General features: G+C 38.0%; 1 protein-coding gene across 4 annotated transcripts in view; it reads right to left on the bottom strand.

Annotated features, from left to right (window-relative positions):
• Positions 1 to 24,368, bottom strand: part of LOC122790313 (keratin, type I cytoskeletal 18-like) — a 508,415-nt gene that overhangs the window by 140,003 nt on the left and 344,044 nt on the right. For all 4 annotated transcript variants that reach the window (XM_044057831.1, XM_044057834.1, XM_044057833.1 and 1 more), the window contains 2 exons: positions 22,424 to 22,474; positions 5,461 to 5,511 (listed from right to left, as the gene is read on the bottom strand). In XM_044057831.1, the coding sequence (XP_043913766.1) occupies positions 5,461 to 5,511; positions 22,424 to 22,474 (102 nt within the window). The remainder of the gene's footprint in view (positions 1 to 5,460; positions 5,512 to 22,423; positions 22,475 to 24,368) is intronic.

Raw genomic sequence — 24,368 nt, 5'->3', positions numbered from 1 at the left:
GCAGCAGTGTTGATTCTTATACTGAGGGATAGGTAATCTGACAAAATCATGTATGCTTCTAATGAAATGGATGGATTTTATAGCAACAGTACTGTGACACTAAGAAATACGGGGTGTTGACATTGATTAGTTCAGTAATACTGCGACACTGAGGAATACAGGCTGTTGACATTGATTAGTTCAGTAATACTGCGACACTGAGGATCACAGGGTGTTGACATTGATTAGTTCAGTAATACTGCGATACTAAGGAATACAGGCTGTTGACATTGATTAGTTCAGTAATACTGCGACACTAAGGAATACAGGCTGTTGACATTGATTAGTTCAGTAATACTGCGACACTGAGGATCACAGGGTGTTGACATTGATTAGTTCAGTAATACTGCGATACTAAGGAATACAGGCTGTTGACATTGATTAGTTCAGTAATACTGCGACACTGAGAATCACAGGGTGTTGACATTGATTAGTTCAGTAATACTGCGATACTGAGGAATACAGGCTGTTGACATTGATTAGTTCAGTAATACTGCGACACTAAGGAATACAGGCTGTTGACATTGATTAGTTCAGTAATACTGCGACACTGAGGATCACAGGGTGTTGACATTGATTAGTTCAGTAATACTGCGATACTAAGGAATACAGGCTGTTGACATTGATTAGTTCAGTAATACTGCGACACTGAGAATCACAGGGTGTTGACATTGATTAGTTCAGTAATACTGTGACACTGAGGAATAGTGGTTGTTGACATTGATTAGTTCAGTAATACTGCGACACTGAGGAACACAGGGTGTTGACATTGATTAGTTCAGTAATACGGCGACACTGAGGAATACAGGCTGTTGACATTGATTAGTTCAGTAATACTGTGACACTGAGGAATACAGGCTGTTGACATTGATTAGTTCAGTAATACTGCGACACTGAGGATCACAGGGTGTTGACATTGATTAGTTCAGTAATACTGTGACACTGAGGAATACAGGCTATTGACATTGATTAGTTCAGTAATACTGCGACACTGAGGAACACAGGGTGTTGACATTGATTAGTTCAGTAATACTGTGACACTGAGGAATACTGGCTGTTGACATTAATTAGTTCAGTAATACTGCGACACTGAGGAACGCAGGGTGTTGACATTAATTAGTTCAGTAATACGGCGACACTGAGGAATACAGGCTGTTGACATTGATTAGTTCAGTAATACTGTGACACTGAGGAACACAGGCTGTTGACATTGATTAGTTCAGTAATACTGAGTATATTTTCCTAAACTATGTTTAAACTGCTTATTTAAAGGAGGCATAGTAAGTGTGCATATTGTTAGGATTTCCTGGCTTTCTTAAGGGAAGAAGGAAGGCATTGCTTATAGTGAAGTAATGACAGGAGTGGGTGCAGCTGTAGCAGAAGTCAGTATTTTGATGCCAGATTATCTTATGCACAGTCAAGTCAATTTAAAACTGAAAGAAGGCATAGAATGAGTGTACTTTGTACTGATGATTGTTATTGTAAGTGAAGGGATAATGCCTAACTCACCTATTTGCTTTTTGATGGTACAGTTGACAGTGGCAGGGGCTTCTCTGCTTTAAATATAAGATGATAGAATATTTTAAGAATGAAAGATGTGTGCCTTGTGTGCATAATGTGAAGGGTTGAAGTGCCATTTTGATTTGTTCCTTATTTTTAAAAAATGGGAGGAAAAGAATGCCATTAACAAGACTGTATGTGTATTGAAATGAATATGGCTTCAAGATTGTTTCAGAAGTAGTATATTTAGGAAATTAGAGTGATGGAGAAGATATGGAAAGGTATGAAGCTCTAATTTGTGTAATGACGAGATGTTAGGCATGTTTGCTTGGATACTGAGAGTTAAATTCATTGTGGTAATGAAAGTTTAAAAGAAGGAGGAGAGAGGATAGTAACATTATTTAGGAATATTTGAAGATCTCTGCCAGTCATAAGTCATAAAATACATGCCTGAGGTGGGATTGAAAACATTGCATTTATTATTCCTAATGAGATCCATGTATTTGTTACAGAAGTCATGGTTTAGGAAACGCATTGGTACAAATGAATAAGTACATGAGCTAGTCTTTTATATGCCCTGGAGAGGAGAAATTAAGAATAAGATTGCTGCATGATATGATAGTGCCAATTTAAAAAGAATGGGGAGCAGAAACATATTTGGTGCGCCTTTGATGTTAGATTGCTGACTTATTAGAAGATTATTGCTTTAAATGTTAATTTGCTTGGAAGAATAAATATGTTTGTATATTAAATATGATGTAGCCTGATTAATAAAGGAGATTTAAAAATATTTTTGTGAAATGTATGTGGAGTTTGCCACTACTATGAGCCTTGTAACAGGTAAATGACATGTCCTTTCTCATATCTGAGTCAGTTAAAAAATTAAGTACAGGATGTGACGACCCACCACTGGACCAGTAATGAAGGAGCCTCAATCCTCACCACTGGCACCTGTGGGGGGACTTTCACTGGGGGGATAACAGGTACACACACACTATTTCCAGATGCAGCTTTTTGCATCAAGTGCATTTTGCCTTAGGATCACACAGAGACCACAGTCAGTCCTGGGCTGGTTTCTCTTTTTTTCTCCAGATCCCCAGTAAGGCTCCCCACTGGCACAGCTATAGAGTTGAATCCTTAACCAGTATTTCAAGCCAAGTCCTCCATCACTCTCTCTGCCCAACCAGTGCTTGTGTCCCTGCCCAAGTAGCTGACTCGCACGCACTCTTGGAGATTTGTTTTACACACACACATACCTTGGAATGGCTGGCACAGGTTTACTAACTATGCCCTCTTCTGCCCAGAATATAAGGTAATTATCACCACCATGAGTCACTCTCATTAGCTGCTGTAAGGCCCTTAACAAAGGGTGTCCAATCTTACTGTGTAATTTAATATCAACACAAATGGTAGTTTGATGAAACGCAAGGCTGTTAGGAGTGGCCCACATAGTGTCACCAAATAAATATGCAAGTGCTCTCAAAACTTAAATATCTCTACACAGATCAGCCACAATGAAAGATTTAAATATGTTTAATAATAAATAATAAAAGAACAAGAGAATACTGAATATATATTGACAGTGACATCAGAGTTCAAAATCACAGGAAATATTTAAAACAACAGTGAATGACAGTCTAATAAATAAAGAAAAATATCTAAACTTAGTTTTACTATATTCCTGACTGCATCTAAGAGAATTACTATACCCTAGAAACTTACTTAGAGCAAGGCAGATGTTGTGGTGAATGGGTCTTCTTCTTGTCAGGTCCAAGACTGAATACAGAATGCTTTATCTCACTAAGAGACTTCTCAAAATAATATCTGAAATATTACTGCTGGGATAGCTTGCAGAATGACATCACTTCTTGTGATCTGACCCTAGTTCCCAGGCAAAAAAAAAAATTATGAAGCTGTCATTTTTTTAACTTCTACTTGTAAAAATATACAGATAAGGGCTTCTCCTCAGATGTCTGGGAGATACTGGAAGCCATAAAACAACTGCATTCCTTCATGATTTCAAGACTAGTAATAAGCTCACCCTAAAGACAATACAGAAAGTTTCCAAGTACAGACATTGTATCTCTTGCTGCTTTGAAAACTGAAATATACCATCTTTTATGGCCTAGCCATAAAGTAATTTCATTTCAGTACTTTTTCACAAGTTTGCTGGACTGAAGTTAGCCTCCTGTATTTCAGTTTCCACTCTTAAAATATATACATTTAAACAGTTCCAGTAGTGCATGTACATTTCTGTTCTCTTCCAGTAGGGCACACTGTGGTTACATTTCAAACACAGTAGTCTACAATACCTTTTCAACACATGGTGGTGGTAATAACTACCTTATAGTCTGGGCAGAAGGGGGCATAGCTAGTAAACCTGTCCCAGCCTTTTCCGTGTGTGTGTGTGTGTGTGTCAGCTACTTGGGCAGGGACAAAAAACACTGGTTGGATAGAGAGAATATTGGAGGTCTTGGCTCGGAACTCTGGCTAAGGATTTAACTCTATAGCTGTGCCACTAAGGAGTCTTACTGGGGATCTGGAGAAAGAGGGAGAAACCATCCCAGGATTGACTGAGGTCTCTGTGTGTTCTTAAGGAAATTGCACTTGATGCAAAGAGATGTATCTGGAAATAGTGTATGTACTTGTTATCCTCCCAGTGAGCATCCCCCACTTTTGCCAGTGGTGAGAATGGATGCTCCTTGATTGCTGGTCCAGTTGTGGGACATCACACCGTCATCTAAATACAGCTCAGGTAGATCAGACTCTGCATAACATGGTTTATTGTGAAATCTGACAGAACACTCTGTGTTTGTGTGTGTGTAAACAAACTAATGTATTCAAAATGGCTTTTGTATTACATGTAGCAATGCAATGATAAACAAACATATTTTATATATTTATATTTAACTATGTTTATCTTTTAACTATATATTTTTATCAGGTAAGTGGACTGGTCCCCAAGCCCTTTTCACTCACTACCCAGGCTCACACTGGAGCACATACAGAACTAAATCCTGCAGTACCTTCATTTATCCTAATAGAATACATCAAGTAGTCAGGCAAAGAGTGGAACGGAGAAAGTGCATTACTGTGTTTCTTGACCAAATTAACTACTATATCAAACAGAAGCTTTAGGAGACAAGTCTAGGAGCACAGCACTAAAGAGCATGCCTCAACTAAGAATCAAACCTAGATCCCATGGATCATTGTTCTGGCTGTTCTATTACTAAGCTGTTGAAGCAACTGAAAAAATGGCACATACTTCATGGCCCTAGAAGTTGTGAGCCTGTTGTACTGTTTTATGCAACATTTACAAGATCACATTTCATTTAACATTCATTGTCCTGATGAATTTATCTTGAGCCAGGGCTTACAAAAAACTAGTCAAACAAGAAAGCTTTTGTTTCACTGAAATGTCACATTTCAAGGGCATGGTTTTGATTATTTTTATAGATAAATACACTAAAATACTGGGCTTACTTTCAGCCACATTGTTGGAATACAACACTAATAATTAATATAATCATTGTAATAAAAAGAACTGTCACAATTATCAGAAATATATAACCTGGCAAAACACAGCAGTAAGGTGGAGATTAAATCTTACAGCACTGATTGTGCCTTATTAACTGCAGCAAAATATTTCCTGCAATGTATGTGACACTAAGTCATCAACCTCTCTAAAAAGACGAGTTTTATCTACTGAAATAATACTGCCATATTTTCCAAGGGTTAATGTATGTTGCGTCACGTCAGATTAGTTGCAATATTCTTTCTTTGTTGGAGGAAGATTTTACAAATCAAAATATGTTTTTTGATTAAAAAAATGAATTTATTGAAACTGGTAATATCTTTCATTTCAGAAACTTTTGTTGGAAATAGCTTATGTCTGTCATTAAACAAACAGTAACTACTTACTGGGTTGAAGATGACTTTATTGTTGTTGAGGACCCATCAACTGACTTGTCTCTTGGGGAAGAAGTAAACAAATTTCTCATTACTTGAAGCCAAATATTATTAAATTACATATTGAGCAAATTCTCATATTAGTTATTTGATAGCCATGTACTGTAATATGATGCATGTTATTTTATATTATTTTTTTCTGACCTTTATACAGCAAACAGAAAACAAATGAGTACTGAGATGATGTAATCCACACTAACTTTTCCTTCCCCTTATGCAGTACAATACAATACTACAGATCTAGACATCTCTGTGACTTTCAATCCCCAATCTGCTGGAAGATAATATATGTACCTTTTGGTAAATTCCTGAATCACCTTCAGCGAATACTGAAGAAACTGCTATTTCCTAAAGTGCAGGAAATTAACATTACCCCAAGGATGCATGTAGTTATGCATGGTTGTAAGTGATGAATATATGTACACTACTACACTTCTAATATTTGCAAAATGTCATTTAATTATAAAAATGATGCTTCACATGCTCATAACTTGTTTCACATTTGTTTAGAATTAATCAATACACAGATGCCTTCTGGAGTAGAATTTTGTATGAAATATAGCAAATATGTACACTTGCTAAAATACTACATAGATATGAACAGCTGGTTGTCTGAGGCTCTCATTTTCAGGTCGGCTTTGTCTTCATAGATGTCTATGTATTTGATACTATGTCAGCCACACTGCCTTGCCATCTGAACTGACCACCACAAATTTGAATGGAGTGGATTAGATTTACTAGTGTTTTTTTTCTAGGGGGCTGTACCCCTTGCATCCCTGATATGGGAGCTGTGCAACTCCAACCAAAATCTACTACATTTGAGGCTGTGCCAACTCAGAAAAAATGAAACTGATGTATTTACCTTTTCTTTAAGGTGGTGTGACCTTATAGGTATTCTATTTCTAGGGTGAGAATGTGGGGACAGAGCCCAACATGAAAGATGGCACCCCCTACAAAAAGAATTATAGTCAAGCTGCAGTATCATGACAACATATTAGGCAGCAGCAGAATTTTCCACCACAGTATGTCCATTACAGCACACGTTGCTTTAATTTTACTACAAATAAATAAACAAAATAAAATTTAAAAATAGTTTAATTTCAATTTATGGAGAGGCTTGCTTCCTTGAGAAAGCAGATTTTTTTCAGGTTAAGCTTTCCCAGCATAGCACATAGTTTAGGAGTAACCATATTCTTCAGCATGTAGATTTTGGTGCAATATCTAAACTGTTTTTTGGAAAAACATCTGCTTATTATAACTGTGGATGGGTGTGCCAGCTTCTGTGACTTATGGGAGCTTACACCATCAGTGTGGCGTATGACCTGTAATCCAGCAATAGGTAATACTAGAGTCTAAATCACAAAGCTCTGGCCTAGCTTGGCTCTGAGTGATACCCAAGATGAATGAAAGCTTTCTATTAAGTGTTAGCTTGCAGTGGTGTAAAGAGATTATGCATCCAAAATGGCTATTGTATCTCATGTAGCAATGCTTGAGGAAAAGCCAACTTTTTCTAATTTAGCAGTTGGGGTTCTTTGGATCTTGTTTTAAATAACCAACTGTAGATACTTGGTGCATTCATTTTGCCAGTGGAAACAAACTGTGGAATATGTTTTAATAATTCTGTACTGAAAATCTTGAAATTGTCTGGTGGACTTTAACAACACTGCTTAATCAGTGGATTAAGAGCCTGCATGTTTTTAAAGGTCTGAAAGATTAGACGTACTCTGCTAATGGCATTACATTAATTTACATTTGCTTGATGGTAGAAGGGGACAAAGACTCATCTGGCCTGCCCTTTAAGCACATTTAGTGTTCTACTTCATCCTTATTTTTTTTTCTCCTTGTCCGATTCTTTCCTCCCAATGCAGCAATCTTTCTTCTGTTTTTTCTCTTGCTTCCTTTTATTTGCCTGCTTTCTCTTGTCTTAGATGGTCTCCAGGAATGCATACAGTACTCAAGGTGTAGTCTGACCATGGCCCTTTAGACTTGAAACATTACCTGTTTGTATCTAAAGTCTATCACCTTGAAGATATACCCCAACATTGTTTGCCACTGCTACTGTCCACTGTCTATGCTCCTGGTGGGCCAATCCATGTGTGATCAACACCAACAGTTCATTTCATACCTCTTAACTGTTAAGTGCAAGAAATCTGGACAAACCCAAAAATAATTGAGAAGCAAATACTCAAGAATATGAACAATTTTAAATGTCATTCTTAGAAATATAGAATGTCGGTAGAATAAGATGTTTTTACATTAGCATGCATTTAATGAAGGATATGAAGTCTTAAACTCAGATGTATATTATGATTTCAGTCTTCCACGATTTCTGAAAAACCACAAATTGTATGAGGAACAGATAAAAATTATGAGGCAAAAAATCTGTATGGTTGAGAGGAATGGATCCTTTTCTGCTTTATCAGTTGCCATATCCCAGATGATATTTATCAGAAGGAATGTCATGGCCTACGGGTAGTATTTTGCATGGAATCTCAGATGTGCCCTTTCTGACCACTTGTTTGTCCTTTTTAAATCCCTAACTAGATTCTTTCCACCATCCCTCACTGCTGCACCTGTCTTTGCGGAATCAGCAAATTCGGATGATTTTATTATGTTTCCCTAGCTATGTCCGAGACAAACACAATGAACAGTACAGACTCATGCTGTTCTCCCCTACATACTTTGCTAATCTCTGTCACCATCTTTGTAACTCTGGCTCTTATTGTATCCTGCTGTTTAACCATGCAGCTCTTCCCTTATTCAGTCATGATCCAGCATCAATCATTCAAGTTTTCCTATTGATGTCCTGTGTAGGACTGAGTCAAAACCATTGCCGAGGTCCAGCAGGACCACATGGACTGGTACTTCCCTGTCAAGTTTACCTGTAACCATTCATAAAATTGGATCATGTTTTATTTCTGGTCATGAATCTTGGTTGGTTGCTGTCCTAGAGGTTGTTTTATAGAATTGCTATTAGCCTTTCCCCCAGATTCTCATTATGACTTTTTCTGCCACTGTTGTTAAGCTTACAGGTCTGCAGTTCTCCAGATTTTTTCTGCCCCCTTAAATAAGGATACCACATTTACCTTTTTAAATATATTTTTATTGATTTTAAGTAATATATCATTATGTGTTTCTGAAAATATAAGAAATAATAAGAAAACAAGAGTTGAATGTAAAAGTAAAAAAGGTATTGGCTACATTAGTCAATTCCCCCTTCTTTCTCTCCCCGTTGTTGCTTATAGTATAGTATTATTTCAGATCTGGTAAACTTAACAAATAATGACCAGCGGTAAGAAACAGGTAACTGTTTAAGTAAAAGACTGAGGACCAGATTCAGTAACACCTACACTAAGTGTACACGAAATGTATTCAAGAACATCCCTACCACATTTTTTGTGCTTTCAAGTCACTCAGAATGATTGCACTGAGTGTACATGTAGTGTGCACTTTGTGGTAACCTTTATGAATCCCTGCCAATCTTTAAAGCTGTAAGAAAATCAGTAGAAAAATTAAAATTAGGAGGAAGAAGGTGAGTTATGCTTGTGTTGTCTCTTCACTCAGAATGCTTTACACTTAGTGCAGACCTTACTGAATCCCGGGGTGATTCTACATAGAAAGTATAATTGATTTAGTTATAAGAATAGAAACGGAGACGATTTGATAACTGTATAAAAACAGGTTTGCAGGGCAACAAAAAAAAAGGGTATTCTAGGCAGGCAGTAACAGGTGACCTGTAATGCTTTGAAATATGTGGACAGTTTTCTTTGACTACAGATGATGATCTGAGACACGACTTACCACATGCTTAAGCCTACTCAATTCTCACGAACTGCTTAAACATCACTGTGCTTATTTCTAGCATAAATATTCATGATGAACAACATTATAAAACTTAACATTTCCAAAAAAAGAAGAAAAGTTGTATGCAAATACAAAATGCCAAATTACCACTATCACACATTCCATTGTATATGCAACAGCTTTTTACATTTTTAATTCAAGTGCATTTTAAAAATCTTATTGCTATCTGAAATATTTTACTGTTATGTATGTAGAACTTATAACTTTAATACTATTTAAGTGGAGTAGCCTTTCTCTCAGGACTCTGCTGATAAATGATCTGAGGTTCAGATGGTCTATATAAGTTAACCGTAAATAAATTAAATAAAAAATAAATAGTATAGAAAATACGTCATCCACCATATTAATGCCAGCAAGGTTTATTTAAAAATGCCAATCCCATACAATCTGGAACCCGGTACGCCCAGTATAAAATCCTTTGTTATATCACTGTATTTCTAAATGTCTTTATATATATATATATATATATATATATATATATATATATATAATGATTGTGAGGATCAGTCTAGCACTGATGGTATTTGAATCCCACCAGTGTCACCAGATGTGTTGACTAGCTGGCACAAATGGGGTTGTATCCCAGCACTAACAGACAGATGTCACACCATATATGTCAAATACGGAGGGTTATAGTCCCTCCATTTCCTTCACTGCTCACAAATACATCTAATATTCATAAGGAATCCAAACACAAAAAAGCAAACTAGAAAAAGAACTGAGACGCCCTCACTGCACCACTTCTATTAAAACAATCCAAATGGCATCAATATCGACCTTCAATGGACCAAGCAAAACATACATTTTGCTTGGTCCATTGAAGGTCGATATCGATACCATTTGGATTGCTTTAATAGAAGTAGTGCAGTGAGGGCGTGTTCATTTGTCTCAGTTCTACATCTAATATTCAACTGAGAAATGGTTTTGAGTCACACCACTTGCATTTAACAGGTTAAAGTAGAAAAGATACACACAAATCCGATTCACTGACCAATTCATCAAGTATATCTTAGCCACAGGACCACAAAAAGAATATCCCCTGCTATCCTGGATATGGGCCAAAATCCAAATCCCAACCCAAACTAGGACTCCACACTGGTCACTTACCAAGCTGAGTGTTTGGCCTAGCATCCCAGACCACTTTTTTAGCACACTCCCTCTCTCTTTAAAGATCAGTGTCTGTGCCTTATTAAACAACAACATACAAATAATAGTGCAGAAAAGCAAGATAAAATGGTATGGATAATTTATTTGGAAAACATATGACTAAACCCTTGACCTAAGTCTTCAAGGAAGTAAAAGTATAAACAAATAGCATGAAATAACACAACCAATTAAACAATTAGTCAATAAAATTACTTGAAAAGGCAATCTTCCAATCCAATTTCTGCTAAAAGGCTTAATAGCATTAAATTTCATAATATAGACTGTCTCTTTATGCCGCAACAAATAATCAAGGGAGAAAGCTTCCCTGTTAAAGCGAAGTTGTTTCAGGACATTTAACAATTTTACATTGTTATTATGATGTAATAAAAAATGTTCAACTATGGGTTTCTCATATTTACAGCTGAGATGTTCCTGAATATAAGATTTACATTTTGTAGTGAACAGTATATTTTACAGAAGCACACATTGCATAAATGATATCTTTAGTGGAGCACGTACAATTACCCTCTCACTGACATTTGCTTTATTAATCCTCTCAGGGACTTTTACACAGTCACAATCTTACAATTTTTTTACAAGAAACCGTATTTGGTTGAATGTTAAAAAAAAAAAAAAAAAAAAAGAATGAAAATGGAAAACAGATTTATAAAACTGCTGTGCACCAAACAATCATTCAAATTCTTGCCCCCAGAATCAGATATTTAAGATTTTGTGGAAGTATAGTCGCCAACACAAGATTTTTTTTTAAATATTCCAAAGCTGAAAAACTGTATTAACTATACATTCATCCACTCGCAACCCCTTTTCCCATTTTTGCACATGGGGTTTGAGTGTTACTTCGACAGTGACGATCATCTAGATTTAAGGATCACAATGCTGGGTGGCTAGCCTCGTCATGGCTGGTCTTCCATACCATGCACACTCATGCTTATGGCCAATTTAGTGTGTCCAGTTCACCTACTGCATGTCTTTGGAATGTGGTAAGAAACCCATGTGAACACCGGGAGGACATGCAGACTCAATACAGTGAACACCAAAGTCGAGAATTTTTTTTTCTACCAGGCAAAGTCTATCAAAATATCTGGATGTCAGGCTGTCTCCATAAGAAAGCCCTATCATTGACTCCAAATCACCCATAAGCATAGCTGTCACAATCTGAGGCTGACAACCAGTACCAAAAAACGAAGAGAGTTTTAGTATATAATTTAGTTCCATGCCTATAATACTTTATATCCTGAAGTGCTATTTGTATATCAGAAATTTTAACATTTTGTTGCAAATTAAAAACAAAATCACTAAAGTCATATTAATAAAAAAATAAAAAGAAAGTAATTGCAAACTTTAGTCTTTAAAAATTCCAGGCCATAAAATTCTGGAAAAAAAAGCAGGTTTGCACAATGGGGACACAAGATGTCCACACTGCTGAGCTCCCTTACTTGTCTATATGTAGTGTCATAAAAAATAATATACATTTTTTAAGCAAATTCCTATAATTTCTGTAATGTTTACTAGTGATATCATCATCAGTGAAATGTCACCTCTCTAATACCATCATCATCACGTCTATTTAAAGTATGTATGAAAGATTAGTAACATGATAAAATGCATCTCTTCATCACACTTCATATTCAAGTGATTTTGTTGTAGATGCTTGGAATGTATTAGCAGAAAATGGAAATGTTTCCTTATATCCATGTATATAAATGTTAACCACCTTACCTACATTCTCAGTATATTCTGAAGAGTTTCCTGTAGTTGGTATCCCAGGAAGTTTACCTCAATCTTTATGAATTTTCAGTAGACATTGATGTTTCAACTATTTTAGCACACTAATGTTTAAGCAGGTTCATGAGATGCTTACATGTAATACTATCTTGCAAATGTTCCATCTACATGGTAGGATAATGCACTGCATTCATAATAAGCACTGCATTGCCCTTGTGAGAAAGCTTAATAACAATATTCCTATTTCTTCTATGTTCTTTCAGTATAGACCACCTGTCTTTAATTATATGATATCTAACTGTTTTACTGGATTTTACAAAGCTATCAAACAACTTTTTAATATTATAATTCAGTAATACTAAAAATTCATCATTTACTTTATTATCAATTTATGGAGAAAAAGACTTTAAATTTGCGGCACGGAATCATCCAAAATAAATTCTGAAACACTATTAAAATCGGACAAACAAGAATAAAAGATTGTGCAAACATTTCATCAGCAATGGGATATTCAATTTCATCATTCAAAAACGTATTGCTAAAGAGACATTTAAGTTGAAGCTTCCTAATAAGTTTAAAATGTTCAATTTTAATTTTATAAAAACTTGGAACAAGAGTAGGAACAAAGTTAAATCCATTCAAAAGTAATTTAAAAACAGCTTCTGGTAAGTCAGGGTGAGTTTTACTAACAAAATATCCATACCATTTTTTTGTTCTCTTCAATATCTCTCACAGTAACTGCTTTTCAAACAAATGATTGCTTGCACACATACACACAATTCGCAGGTAAGGCTAACAAAAGTCTCAAATTACTTACAGCTTTTCCCTGGAATGAAGTATGGCCATGCCAATTCTACATATCACAAGGGAGCAAATTAGCTCCAGTATTCTTGATCAATAGCCAAAAAATAATAAACAAAATGATAATATGCAGAGCAGTCTGGCCATTTAGAGGTGGATAGTAACAGCTTGGATATGGTGCTGAATAATATCTTCTACTCAGATAAAAATTATACATAAATACCAGCCTCAATATCTTAAATGTAAATAAATAAAGTGCTTTGCTTAGAAAATGAGGAAGTTGGACAATACTGAAGTTAGTAATACAGAGATAAATGCACTTGCACAAAGAGCAGGAAAGTAATTGTACAGACAAGAGTTCTTCTTTTAAGTATTCTATCTATGCTAGATAAATTTCCTGGCTGACTCTATCTTCATACTGGAAATGAAAGCAGATTTGTGGGTTTGGCAAAAATTCTTGAAACAGTTTAATGGAATATTACATTGGCAACAGTGGACCTCTAACTGGCACTGTCAGCTGTTTATGGGTGCAGCAGGAGGCATCGGTTTTGGGAGATACTTGAGTGGAAATAGTTTACAGAATGCTTGCGTAAGGAATTGGAACAGGGACACAGACATACATCCTTTAATGGAGTTGGAATTCATCCCACTATTAGTGGCAGTGCATGTCTGGGTGAATGAGTTGTAAACAAAGCACCTTTTGTTTATCACAGATGACATGGGGTAGTCAGTTTGCTAAATAATTAGCGGGACAGTGAGCATAGGCAAGTGCATGCAATAAACAGTTTCAAAACTCAGCATATTCAAAGTGTGAACAATGTCGTAGCTGATACACTTCCATTTTCATTGAGGCGAACTTAGGAAACTGGCACCAGTAGCAGAATTGGGACTATGCAGGATTCTGGACCAGCTGTGAGGCCTGATGCTAAACTGATTTGGGTCATTATAGAGGGAGTGTTAAACCTATGGAGAAGAGTGCTGATTGGAAACTGCATTGCACATTTTTTCACAATCAGGGCTAGCAAGAGGTGGAAAGTGGTTTATTCCAGTATCTTATTTATAAGCTTAATTTAACTTCAAGGAAAGTGAGGCATCACACAACAGTGCAGGAATGCACTGTGCAGCAATTAATTGGTGCCAGATGTCCTTGTCTTTGTCAAGATGCAGAACAAGTATTAGTAGTCAGAAAGATGAAAAATGGCTGGGCAAGAATGGAACCAAGAGGTAAGGATAAACATATGCTGGAGGGTGTGAAAAATTTTATTAGGAGAGGTTTTCAGCTTTGAATAAGAATATGGTTAGTTTGGGTAGGATATTTATTGGATTTGTGTGGTGGCTTGTCATATGTCAGATATAGTGCAGTACAGAAAAATGTGATAAGACATCCTGGATGTTAGGTCTCAGTATGTTAGGATGTACAAATATGGCATTTGGATTCATAGTAAGACAAGTCAGACAGACTAATGGGGAAAGGGGTGTAGAGCCAGCTCAGACTTTCACTGGATACTGATTGGGATATATTAAGCTGGATGAGCAAATTTAGAAAGCATGCTGTGAAGATTGGGTGAAGATAGATGAAGGCTGCCAGCCTAGCCAGATAAAATTTTATAGATAATTCTGTCATCTGTAAATATTAATGTAAACCACAGGCTTGTCTTAAATGTGAAAATACTGCTGGTAGATGTGGAACTGTAAAAAATGAAACAACAGTGCACTCTGCTGGCAGAAAGCTGACCAAGTAAAGCATGTTGTGACCCTTTGATCTAAACACAGTGCTGCAAGATAACAAAAGGAGATGTTAAGAATGTAAATATAGTTTTTGTTAGCCAGGGAAGTGTGAAGAATGATGTAATGGGAACCAGGAATGTGATTTTAAGAGAGAATCAGAGAGCATTAAGCATTTTTGTCTTGACCATCCAACTCATCAGAACTCCGCCTGTGTTCTATATGTAAGTTATCTTAGACTTGTGTTTTCTCTTAGAAATAGCTAGAAACTAGAAAGATTAGACTTGTGTTTTTCTGTGATGTCAGACCTGTACTACTGAATTATTTTAAGTATTTCTTTGTGATCTCTGAACTCTTGACTAGCACTGTGTCATAAGAAGTATTGTCTTGTGTTTTTATTATTTATTATTAAATATTTTAAAACCTTTCAATTGTGACTGTTTTGTGTAGAGATAAGTTAAGCTCTAAGAGTACATTGCATGTATATAGGGATCCTTTACCGAGTCACTCTAATAAGCCTTGACTGTTTAGTTATTACTACCAACTAGATAATAATATTGCACAGTAAGAATTGGACACCCTTTTAAGGGCCTTTGAGTAGCTGATAATTATTAGTTGGGTGGTGGCAGTGATTTCTACTGTATAGTCTGGGTAAAAGGGGCACAGATGGAGAACCTGTGCCAGCCTTCCCCAGGAGTGTCTGTGTGGTTGTATAAAACTCTTATCTCAGTGTGTGTGTCAGCTACTTGGGCAGGGACATGAAGCACTGGTTGGATAGAGAGGGTACTGGAGGTTTTAGGTTGCCCAGCTGGCTGAGATCTGGACCTATAGCTGTGCCAGTGGGGAGTCTTATTTGGGACCTGGAGAGCGAGGGAGCGACCAGCCCCAGACTGACTGTGATCTCTGTGTGCTATTAAGGGAAATTGCACTTTTCTGTGTGTATTTATCTTTTCATCCTATATGAGATGCCCCTCACTGGTGTTAGTGGTGAGGATTGAGGCTTCTTGATTGCTGGGCCAGGGCACATGCATCACATGTTAATTGTTTGGCAGTGGTGGGATATCCACATCACATATTAATTGGTTGGCAAATACTAATTGGCTTGTAGTGGTGTGAGTGAATTCCTGTAGCTTGTGTACAGTGAGCTTTGAAGATGTTTTGTACTCTAAATCAGCCATGCAGTGAATACTCAGAGTTCAAATCACAATTGTTTTATTTCTTTTGTTAGCTTAGTTAGTCCAGAGTGAGCAGGCAGCATGTCAGCAGAGGAGTATGGAAAGCTGACACAGAACCAGCTGGTGGAGATGTGCCAAGCTAGGGGACTGGTGCATGGAAACCTGACTAAGGCAGACCTGATTGCAGCCTTGGTTACAGCTACATCAGAAAACAGCAACCAGGAGGACAATCAGACTGGTAGTGGAGATATAATACCCTTTGAGAATGGACAGCTCAATCTTTCTGCAGAGGGCTTAAAAATCCAACTGGAGCTAAAGAGACTTGAGTTACAGGCCAGGCGTTTGGAGATAGAAGCCGAGGAAAAGGAGCGGAAGAGGAGGCATGAGAGGGAAATGCTGACTGTTCGCTAGAGTCATGGAGGTAATGGGGAAGGGAGTAACTGGTCCCCAGAAGCACAAAAGGTCAGTAAATTTCTTCCACAATTTAAAGAAGGGAATAATTTTGATAGTTTCATTCATATGTTTGAGAGGGTATGCAAACAGTATAGTGTTGACCAAAGGCCCTGGGGATGGTTCCTGACCCCCTTACTCCATGGTAAAGCTGTAAGTGTTTTATCAAAAATGTCTGACGTTGCATGTTTTGATTATACTGCTGTTAAAAATCACTTGTTAGAATTGTTGAAGCTAACACCTGAAATGTATAGGAAAAAGTTTTGTGAGCATAGATGCAAGGCAGATGAAAGTGTGTGTGAATATGTTGCTGAACTGGGCACGTATTTCCATAGGTGGTGAGTGGATGTCAGGTCACCACTTTTGAAGGGCTGGCAGACATTTTGGTGAAGGAACAAGCCCTTAGCACTTTGCCTGTGGACATGAGGATTTGGTTAGCTGATAGACAATGTGCTACTTCAGATGAGTTGGGGAAGAAGGGAGACCTATACCTTGCAAGCAGAGCAGCCCTGCACAGGAAATGGACCCTTAGTACTGCTCATGGGTCTAAAGGAACCCATGGTGGGCAGCACAGACTGCCCCAACAGAATCTGCTAGTAGCAGGGGAAGTCACTAATCCAGGTACATGTCCAGGAGCTAGGGTTAAATTATTTGAATGCAACCAGTGGGTGGACACTTCAGTGGAATGGGTTGCAATGTCCCAGCAGCTATCTCCTACCCAGGTTCGAGAAATCCGAGCAGTGTTGCAGGAATTTGGGTACATGTTATCTGGGAAACCACAGTGCACTCACCTGGGGCAACACCAGGTGGACACAGGACCCCAAAGGCCTATTAGGCAGGCCCTTTAGAGAGTGCCTGAGAGAGTCAAACAGACTCTGAGGGAGGAGGTACAGGAGATGTTTGAACTAGGGGTGATTCAAGAGTCCAACAGTCCCTGGGCCTCCCCAGTGGTGCTGGTGCCAAAGAAAGATGGCAGCACCAGGTTCTGTGTGGACTACAGGAAATTAAATAGTTACACAGAGTTGGATGCTTACCCCATGCCTTAGACAGATGAGGCCCTAGAGCAGCTGGGTGGGGTTAAGTATCTTACAACCATTGATCTTACCAAGGGTTACTGGCAGGTGCCTTTGACTCCCAGTGCTAGAGAGGTCAGCCTTTGTGACTCCTTTTGGCTTGTAGGAGTTCATAAAGATGTCCTTTGGGATGAAGAATGCCCCAGCAACTTTCCAGAGGCTGGTAGATCATATCCTAGCAGGAGGGTTTGCCCTTGCTTACCTAGATGATATTGCCATCTACAGCCATTCCTGGCCAGAGCACCTTCAGCATGTGTGGGAGGTGCTGGGCAGACTACAGAGGGCAAGGTTGACCATTAAGCTGAGCAGATGTCAGGTGGGTATAGCAGCGGTCTCCTACCTAGGACATAGAGTGGGGAGTGGTAAGATAAGGCCAGAACCTGCCAAAGTAGGAGCCATTCAGGCATGGCCTGCACCTGTTATTAAAAGGTAGGTGAGGGCATTCCTAGAGACAGTAGGGTACTACAGAAAGTTCTTCCCCAGTTTCAGTACTATAGCTGCTCCCCTCAGACCTGACAAAGAAGAACAGAGCCAGCCTGCAAAATGCCAAGTTGCTAAGATTGAGCCTAGGGTTGGAAGGATATATGTCAGTGCAGCACCGCAGTGGGATTAACAATGCCAATGCAGATGGGCTGTCAAGACAGGGAATGTGGTAAGGTATAATTCAGACCTAACTCTCTCAACCAGCATTTCTCAATGGTCACATGAAAAATTAGCTTGAGTTCTTGGGGGGGGGGGGGGGTATGTGAAGATTGAGTGAAGACAGGTGAAGGCCAGATAGAATTTTATAGATAATTCTGTCATCTGTAAATATTAATGTAAGCCACAGGTTTGTTGTCTTAAATGTGAAAAGACTGCTGTTAGATGTGGAACTGCAAAAAAAATGTAACAGTGCACTCTGCTGGCAGAAAGCTGACAAAGTAAAGCATGTTGTGACCCTTTGATCTAAACACGGTGCCGAAATGTCTAAATGAAGACATTTTTTTCTGTTGTTTTAACCAAAATTTAAATTGCTAGATTTAAACATGCAAATGGATTTTTATTGCTCTTCTTCCTGACCCAGCTGCAAGATAACAAAAGGAGATGTTACGAATCTAAACGTAGTTTCTGTTAGCCTGGAAACCCAGGAAAGTGGGAAAAATGAGGTAATGGGAACCAGGAATGTGATTTTAAAAACAGAGAGAATCAGAGAGCATTAAGCATTTTTGTCTTGACCATCCAACTCATCAGCCCTCTGCCTGTGTTCTATATGCAAGTTATCTTAGACTTGTGTTTTCTCTTAGTCTAATCTTTCTAATTTCTAGCTATTTCTAAGTGTTTTTCAGTGATGTCATAACTGTACTACTGAATTATTTTAAGTATGTCTCTGTGATCTCTGAATGCTTGACTAGCACTGTGTAGTAAGAAGTATTGTCTCGTGTTTTATTATTTATTATTAAATATTTTAAAACCTTTCAACTGTGGCTGTTTTGTGTAGAGATAAGTTAAGCTCTAAGAGTACATTGCATGTATATAGGGATCCTGTACCAGTCCACTCTAACAAGTCTTGACTGTTTAGTTATACTACCAAATGGATAATAATATTGCACAGTAATAATTGGATACCCTTTTAAGGGCCTTTGAGTAGCTGATAATTATTAGCTGGGTGGTGGCAGTGATTTCTACCGTATAGTCTGGGTAAAAGGGGCACAGCTGGAGAACCTGTGCCAGCCTTCCCCAGGAGTGTCTGTGTGGTTGTATAAAACTCTTATCTCAAAGTGTGTGTGGGTCAGATACTTGGGCAGGGACACGAAGCACTGGTTGGACAGAGAAGGCTGGAGGTTTTAGCTTGCTTAGCTGGCTGAGATCTGGACCTATAGCTGTTCTGGTGGGGAGTCTTATTTGGGACCTGGAGAGCAAGGGAGCGACCAGCTCCAGATTGACTGTGATCTCTGTGTGCTCTTAAGGGAAATTGCACTTTACTGTGTGTATTTGTTATCCTTTCTTCCTATATGAGACGCCCCTCACTGGTGTTAGTGGTGAGGATTGAGACTCCTTGATTGCTGGGCCAGGGCATGGGCATCACACATACAGCCAAACATATAAACTCCATTTTTATGCCAGAAAGAAGATTTATGACTATCTAATTTCTCTTTTAGCGCAACACTAAAATGCCATTAGAAAAGCTCAGGTTAGATTGCAGAAAGATAAAAATGCATTCATTTATGATTGGGACAGCACTGTATGCATGTGCCAAAGCAGCATCACAGAAGAAAGTAATGTTTACGCAGGCAGAGAATGCAGGCATATAAAAGATATACCAATCCAGGTTAGTTTTAATGGATGTTTTCTGTTACAGGTAGCAGGAACCAACTGTTGGAGATTTAGGTACTTGGGCATTTGTATATTTATCTTTTTAGACAAGAGCTTTGCAAAACAAAGAGGAGCAACTTCTTGTTAGAGGAAGAAGATGGACAGGTGCAGAGGTTGGGAAGAAGAAGGTTGAAGGGGAGACAGCTGCTGAGAGCTCTGATTGGGCATGCAGAGAAATTGCCTGAACCAAATGCTATTTTGCTGTACTCAGGGGGATTCATCACTAACTGTCCATTGTTGTCCCTTAAAGCAGAAACAGAGTACTTGTTTCAAGACGAAGGGCAGCATTGGCCAAGATCTAAATTAATTTGCTCAAATATTATCCAGAGGCAGACTTGATGGGGGTTATAAATGGAAAGTATTTGAGGTTAGGATCTTCACAAATAGATTTGTCAGGTAGCAGGTGAAATCTCTGGGAGTGAGTTGTATAGGAAGCTTGAGGTACATTTGTTAAGCTCAGATATGGAACTGTCTGTGACAAATCTGAGAGCAGGACTTATGGGTGTATTGCCAGATGTGCTTTGGAAGGTGTGGTGACATGTCACCTTTCATTGACTGAAAAGCAAACTTGGAAGGCAAATTTTTTTTTGTGGGGGTGTTGGTGGAGGGCATGGTCTTGGAAAATTAGCTCCCCTGTTTTCAGACAAGTTTGGTCTAACCTGTTGTCAGGGAGCAGACTGGGAGACTGAGGCCTAGGACAGCATGTTGCAGATCCTCTACAGCCATTAAATGATGTCTTAAATGATTGCCGGGATACTGCCAAGTTTGAGTGGTTGGTTTGCAAAGTGATTTAAACATCAGTTCTGGCTGAATGTTTTCAAGGACTGCAAAGTTCAAGGATTGATGGTATTTGGTAGTCTGGTTTGTTCTCCTTCTAGGTCTTGCCCTTTATGCACCCTTAATATTAAATGATTTGGACACTAGTTTTGATTGGCACTTGGTTCATTTCTTTGGGTTGGCAAAATAAACATTTAACTTTGGCCATTTGTTTTCATGCAAGTAAGTTATATTATCACTGAGGAAATAGGAGCTTGCTTATTTTTATCCCAAGGCAATGAGAGTGGGCCATGATATCAGAGGCTCAGCAGGTTTAACAATGGGGAGAAGGGGGTAGGGGACAGGATGGTAGAACAGATGGCTGGAGAGACAAAAAATAAGGGCAATGCAAAGGGACAGCTGTGTAGTGTACTGATGTACATAAAATCAGTGTAGACAGATAGAACAAGCCTTTATGGGTACAAAACACCAGGAAGAACAGACTAAAGACCCTATCACCTACCCGCCTACATAAAATGGATCCTTGTGTTGCAGATCCCTTTCAGTCACTGGTGTTGGCTGAAAGGCTGTCAGGAGACTTCCAAGTTTGAGTGGTTAGTTTACAGATCCCATCCACCTTCAGTGCTGGCTGAATGTTTTTAGGGACTGTCATGTTCAGGGATCGATGATGATCGGTTGCTTGATTGGTTTTCCTTTCAAGTCTGGTCCATTGTGCACATTTGTATATTCAATGAGTAGCAGTTGATTGACATTTAATTCACTGCAGTAGCTTTTCTGTCATTTGATCCAGTTCATTTGGCTGGGACTAGGAATGCATGGCTGTGGCCGTTTTTCTCCCTGCAAGCATTTTGTGTGCTCATTGGGCAGTTAGGAACATTTATTTATTTATTTATTGACATTTGGTAACCCGGGAAAGTCCACTGGGTCAGAAACCCATTTTCAGTGGAGGCACGAGGGGAAAAGCTCCAAGAATAGTTACAAGACATGGTGTCATATCATATGAGCAAGTATATACAGAATATACAAGGAACATCGGTTACAGTTACAATTATACATCATACATCAGTTGCCAGTTCAAGTAAACATCAATCATATCAACAAGTATTTACAGAAGTTTAAAGGTAGTTGCAGTATGGAAGTTATAAGCATGTACAGACATGTATAAACAACATTCTTTATAGGACATGCTTATTTTTGTCCTATGAAGTTCAGCTGACTTATTTCTTTAGTGCACCTGTGAACTGGAATGCAGTGCGTAAGGTAGTTTGCAGTACTGACTTGACTTAAATACATAAAGTAAGGAAAATATGGCTGTGAACTACTCACAAGAGAACTAGGAATTATGGGACTATTGACATCGGACCACTTGGTTGCTTCTAGGATGCAGGATGGATTGTGCCCTGCAAACCACAGGTTGGAGAAATGGTGTAAGTTGTAAACTTACTATCAAATTCCCAACAAGCTAAAAATTCAAAACATCAAGCTAATAATTCAAAAGGCGCAACACCTAGATAAGATGAACCAATAATATAATCAATGAATCAGCCTTATCTCAGATGAAGTGTTAAGTTATGGGCCAACCCAAAGTTTCTTCCCTTCTCTGATCTACTCTTCTTCTGTTTCAGTTCCAAAGATGTGTTTTGCTTGTTCATGTAAAAGTATGCAGTTATGAGCTGCAAGTATTAATTTTATTTGTCCCAGGAAGTAGTTATAGATGTAAAAGTACTGTTACTTACAGTCCCTTAAAGTAACTATCCTACTACATTTTTAGTCACATCACATTGTCTCAATACGTATGTTACATACCTTACATTTAATGCATCTCTGTTTGCTGTAGAATCATTTTCTGATTTCTGTCTAGAATGAAATAAACCATGGTTACTCGAAGTGTAATCAGTGTTTATCCACAACTAATACTACAAGATCTGTGACTGCTGAATCAATTTATGTTAACTATTTAATCAAAAGCTCAGCTGAATCTCCTAAACCTTTTGGAGGGATTATTTTTCTGTAGGCCTTAAATGATTCACCGTGCATGTAACTGTCAATTAATTATTTAATTAAATTTTTTCAACTGGAGTAATGGACTGGTTCAAAAAGGACCCACAGCCCAGAGATACTATATATATATATATATATATATATATATATATATGGGTTCATGTTAGAACGTCGACAACTTACTATATCGACAAGTAGCCCTGCACCACGAAATCAACGAAACCTCGAAGCATCGAAATCTGAAATAACCGACACCCACGTCATCGACACGACTTCACCGACAATCCACTTCACCGACAACGCGCTACACCAACATCGCGTATTACAGGTAACGGGTATTAACATGTGTTGAGTAGGGGATGTATTTCTAATGTCAGACTAAGTGACATATCTTTATAAATACATCCCCTACTCAACACATGTTAATACCCGTTACCTGTAATACGCGATGTTGGTGTAGCGCGTTGTCGGTGAAGTGGATGTCGGTTATTTGAAGTGTCGATGCTTCGGGGTTTCGTTGATTTCGTGGTGCAGGGCTACTTGTCGATATAGTAAGTTGTCGACGTTCTAACATGAACCCATATATATATATATATATATATATATATATATATATATATATATATATATATAAAACAGAAATCTAGCAAGCAAGTTACAGAAAGTAAAATATAAAGATTAGCTGACATAATGTAGTACCAGCATTTTTCACACATTCGCAGTAGCTGAATCTGTTTATCTAACTTACCGAATATAAGAAAAATACACAGAAGAGATGTACACAGCTATAATGACATAATCATAAAATATACTCTAAAGAGAACTCACATATTTGCAATACCATGTACATAACTATTAGCACAAGAATGCTTAACAAACCAAAAATAATGGGAGGGCAAAGGCCAGAATCAGGGTCAGATTTTAAATATTGCTCTTGTATGCTTAGAAAGTTACTAGAATAACAAGTTTACATTAACATTCATTTTATGAAGGATTTAAAGTCTGAAACTCAAATCGTCATTGACATCAGCGTCAACCCTCCTTGTCACCATTTTGGACATGGAATCGAAGCTTGAAGTCAGCAGTGACCAAATTACCTAGAGCCAATGTTCACACCTGCAATGTCTGTCATAATTTAATGACTTCAGTCCTTAATGATTCTGGGAGAAAAACATAGATTTTATGAAAAACAGACATAAAGTGAGACAAAAATCTGGACAGACAAGAAGTATGGATGGGCACAATATGCAGAAAGCTAGGTTTATTCTTAGGTGAAACTAAGTAAGGAGAATAAGAAAAGAAATAAGTTGCTAACAGTGGGGATTCTATTATAACAGGCTGTTTAAAGCGTGAATATATGGGTTGTTTTTGTTGGTGGTGTAGTAGTGTTTAGTAATTTTTTATTTTACGAATGATAACTCCTAATACTGTTATAGAGACAATTTTAAGATATATAGAAGCCACTGTGATACCTGACCCATGACGGCATGACTTCACATTATGAATGTGAAGTTAAACAAACTTAGAGTTTTGTGATTGTGCAACTTAAATAGTAAATGAGAAAGGGTTTGCAGATGTGACATAGTTATATATCAGCATGGCATCTGTCACTATAATGCAAAACAAGTTAGTGAACAAATCACACAGTTTTTGATGCAGTCTTCGGAAGTTAGCATGGGCAGAACATAGGCGAGACAAAATGAAAGAGTGTCATAATAAATACAAGTCTGCATAGATAAGATGATTGACA

This window comes from Protopterus annectens, chromosome 16.part0 (genome assembly GCF_019279795.1).
Source record: "Protopterus annectens isolate FY-2018-M chromosome 16.part0, PAN1.0, whole genome shotgun sequence".
NCBI classification, from domain to species: Eukaryota; Metazoa; Chordata; order Ceratodontiformes; family Protopteridae; genus Protopterus; species Protopterus annectens.
The sequence above is the reverse complement of the archived record's forward strand: the minus strand, read 5'-3'. Positions and strand labels throughout refer to the sequence as shown.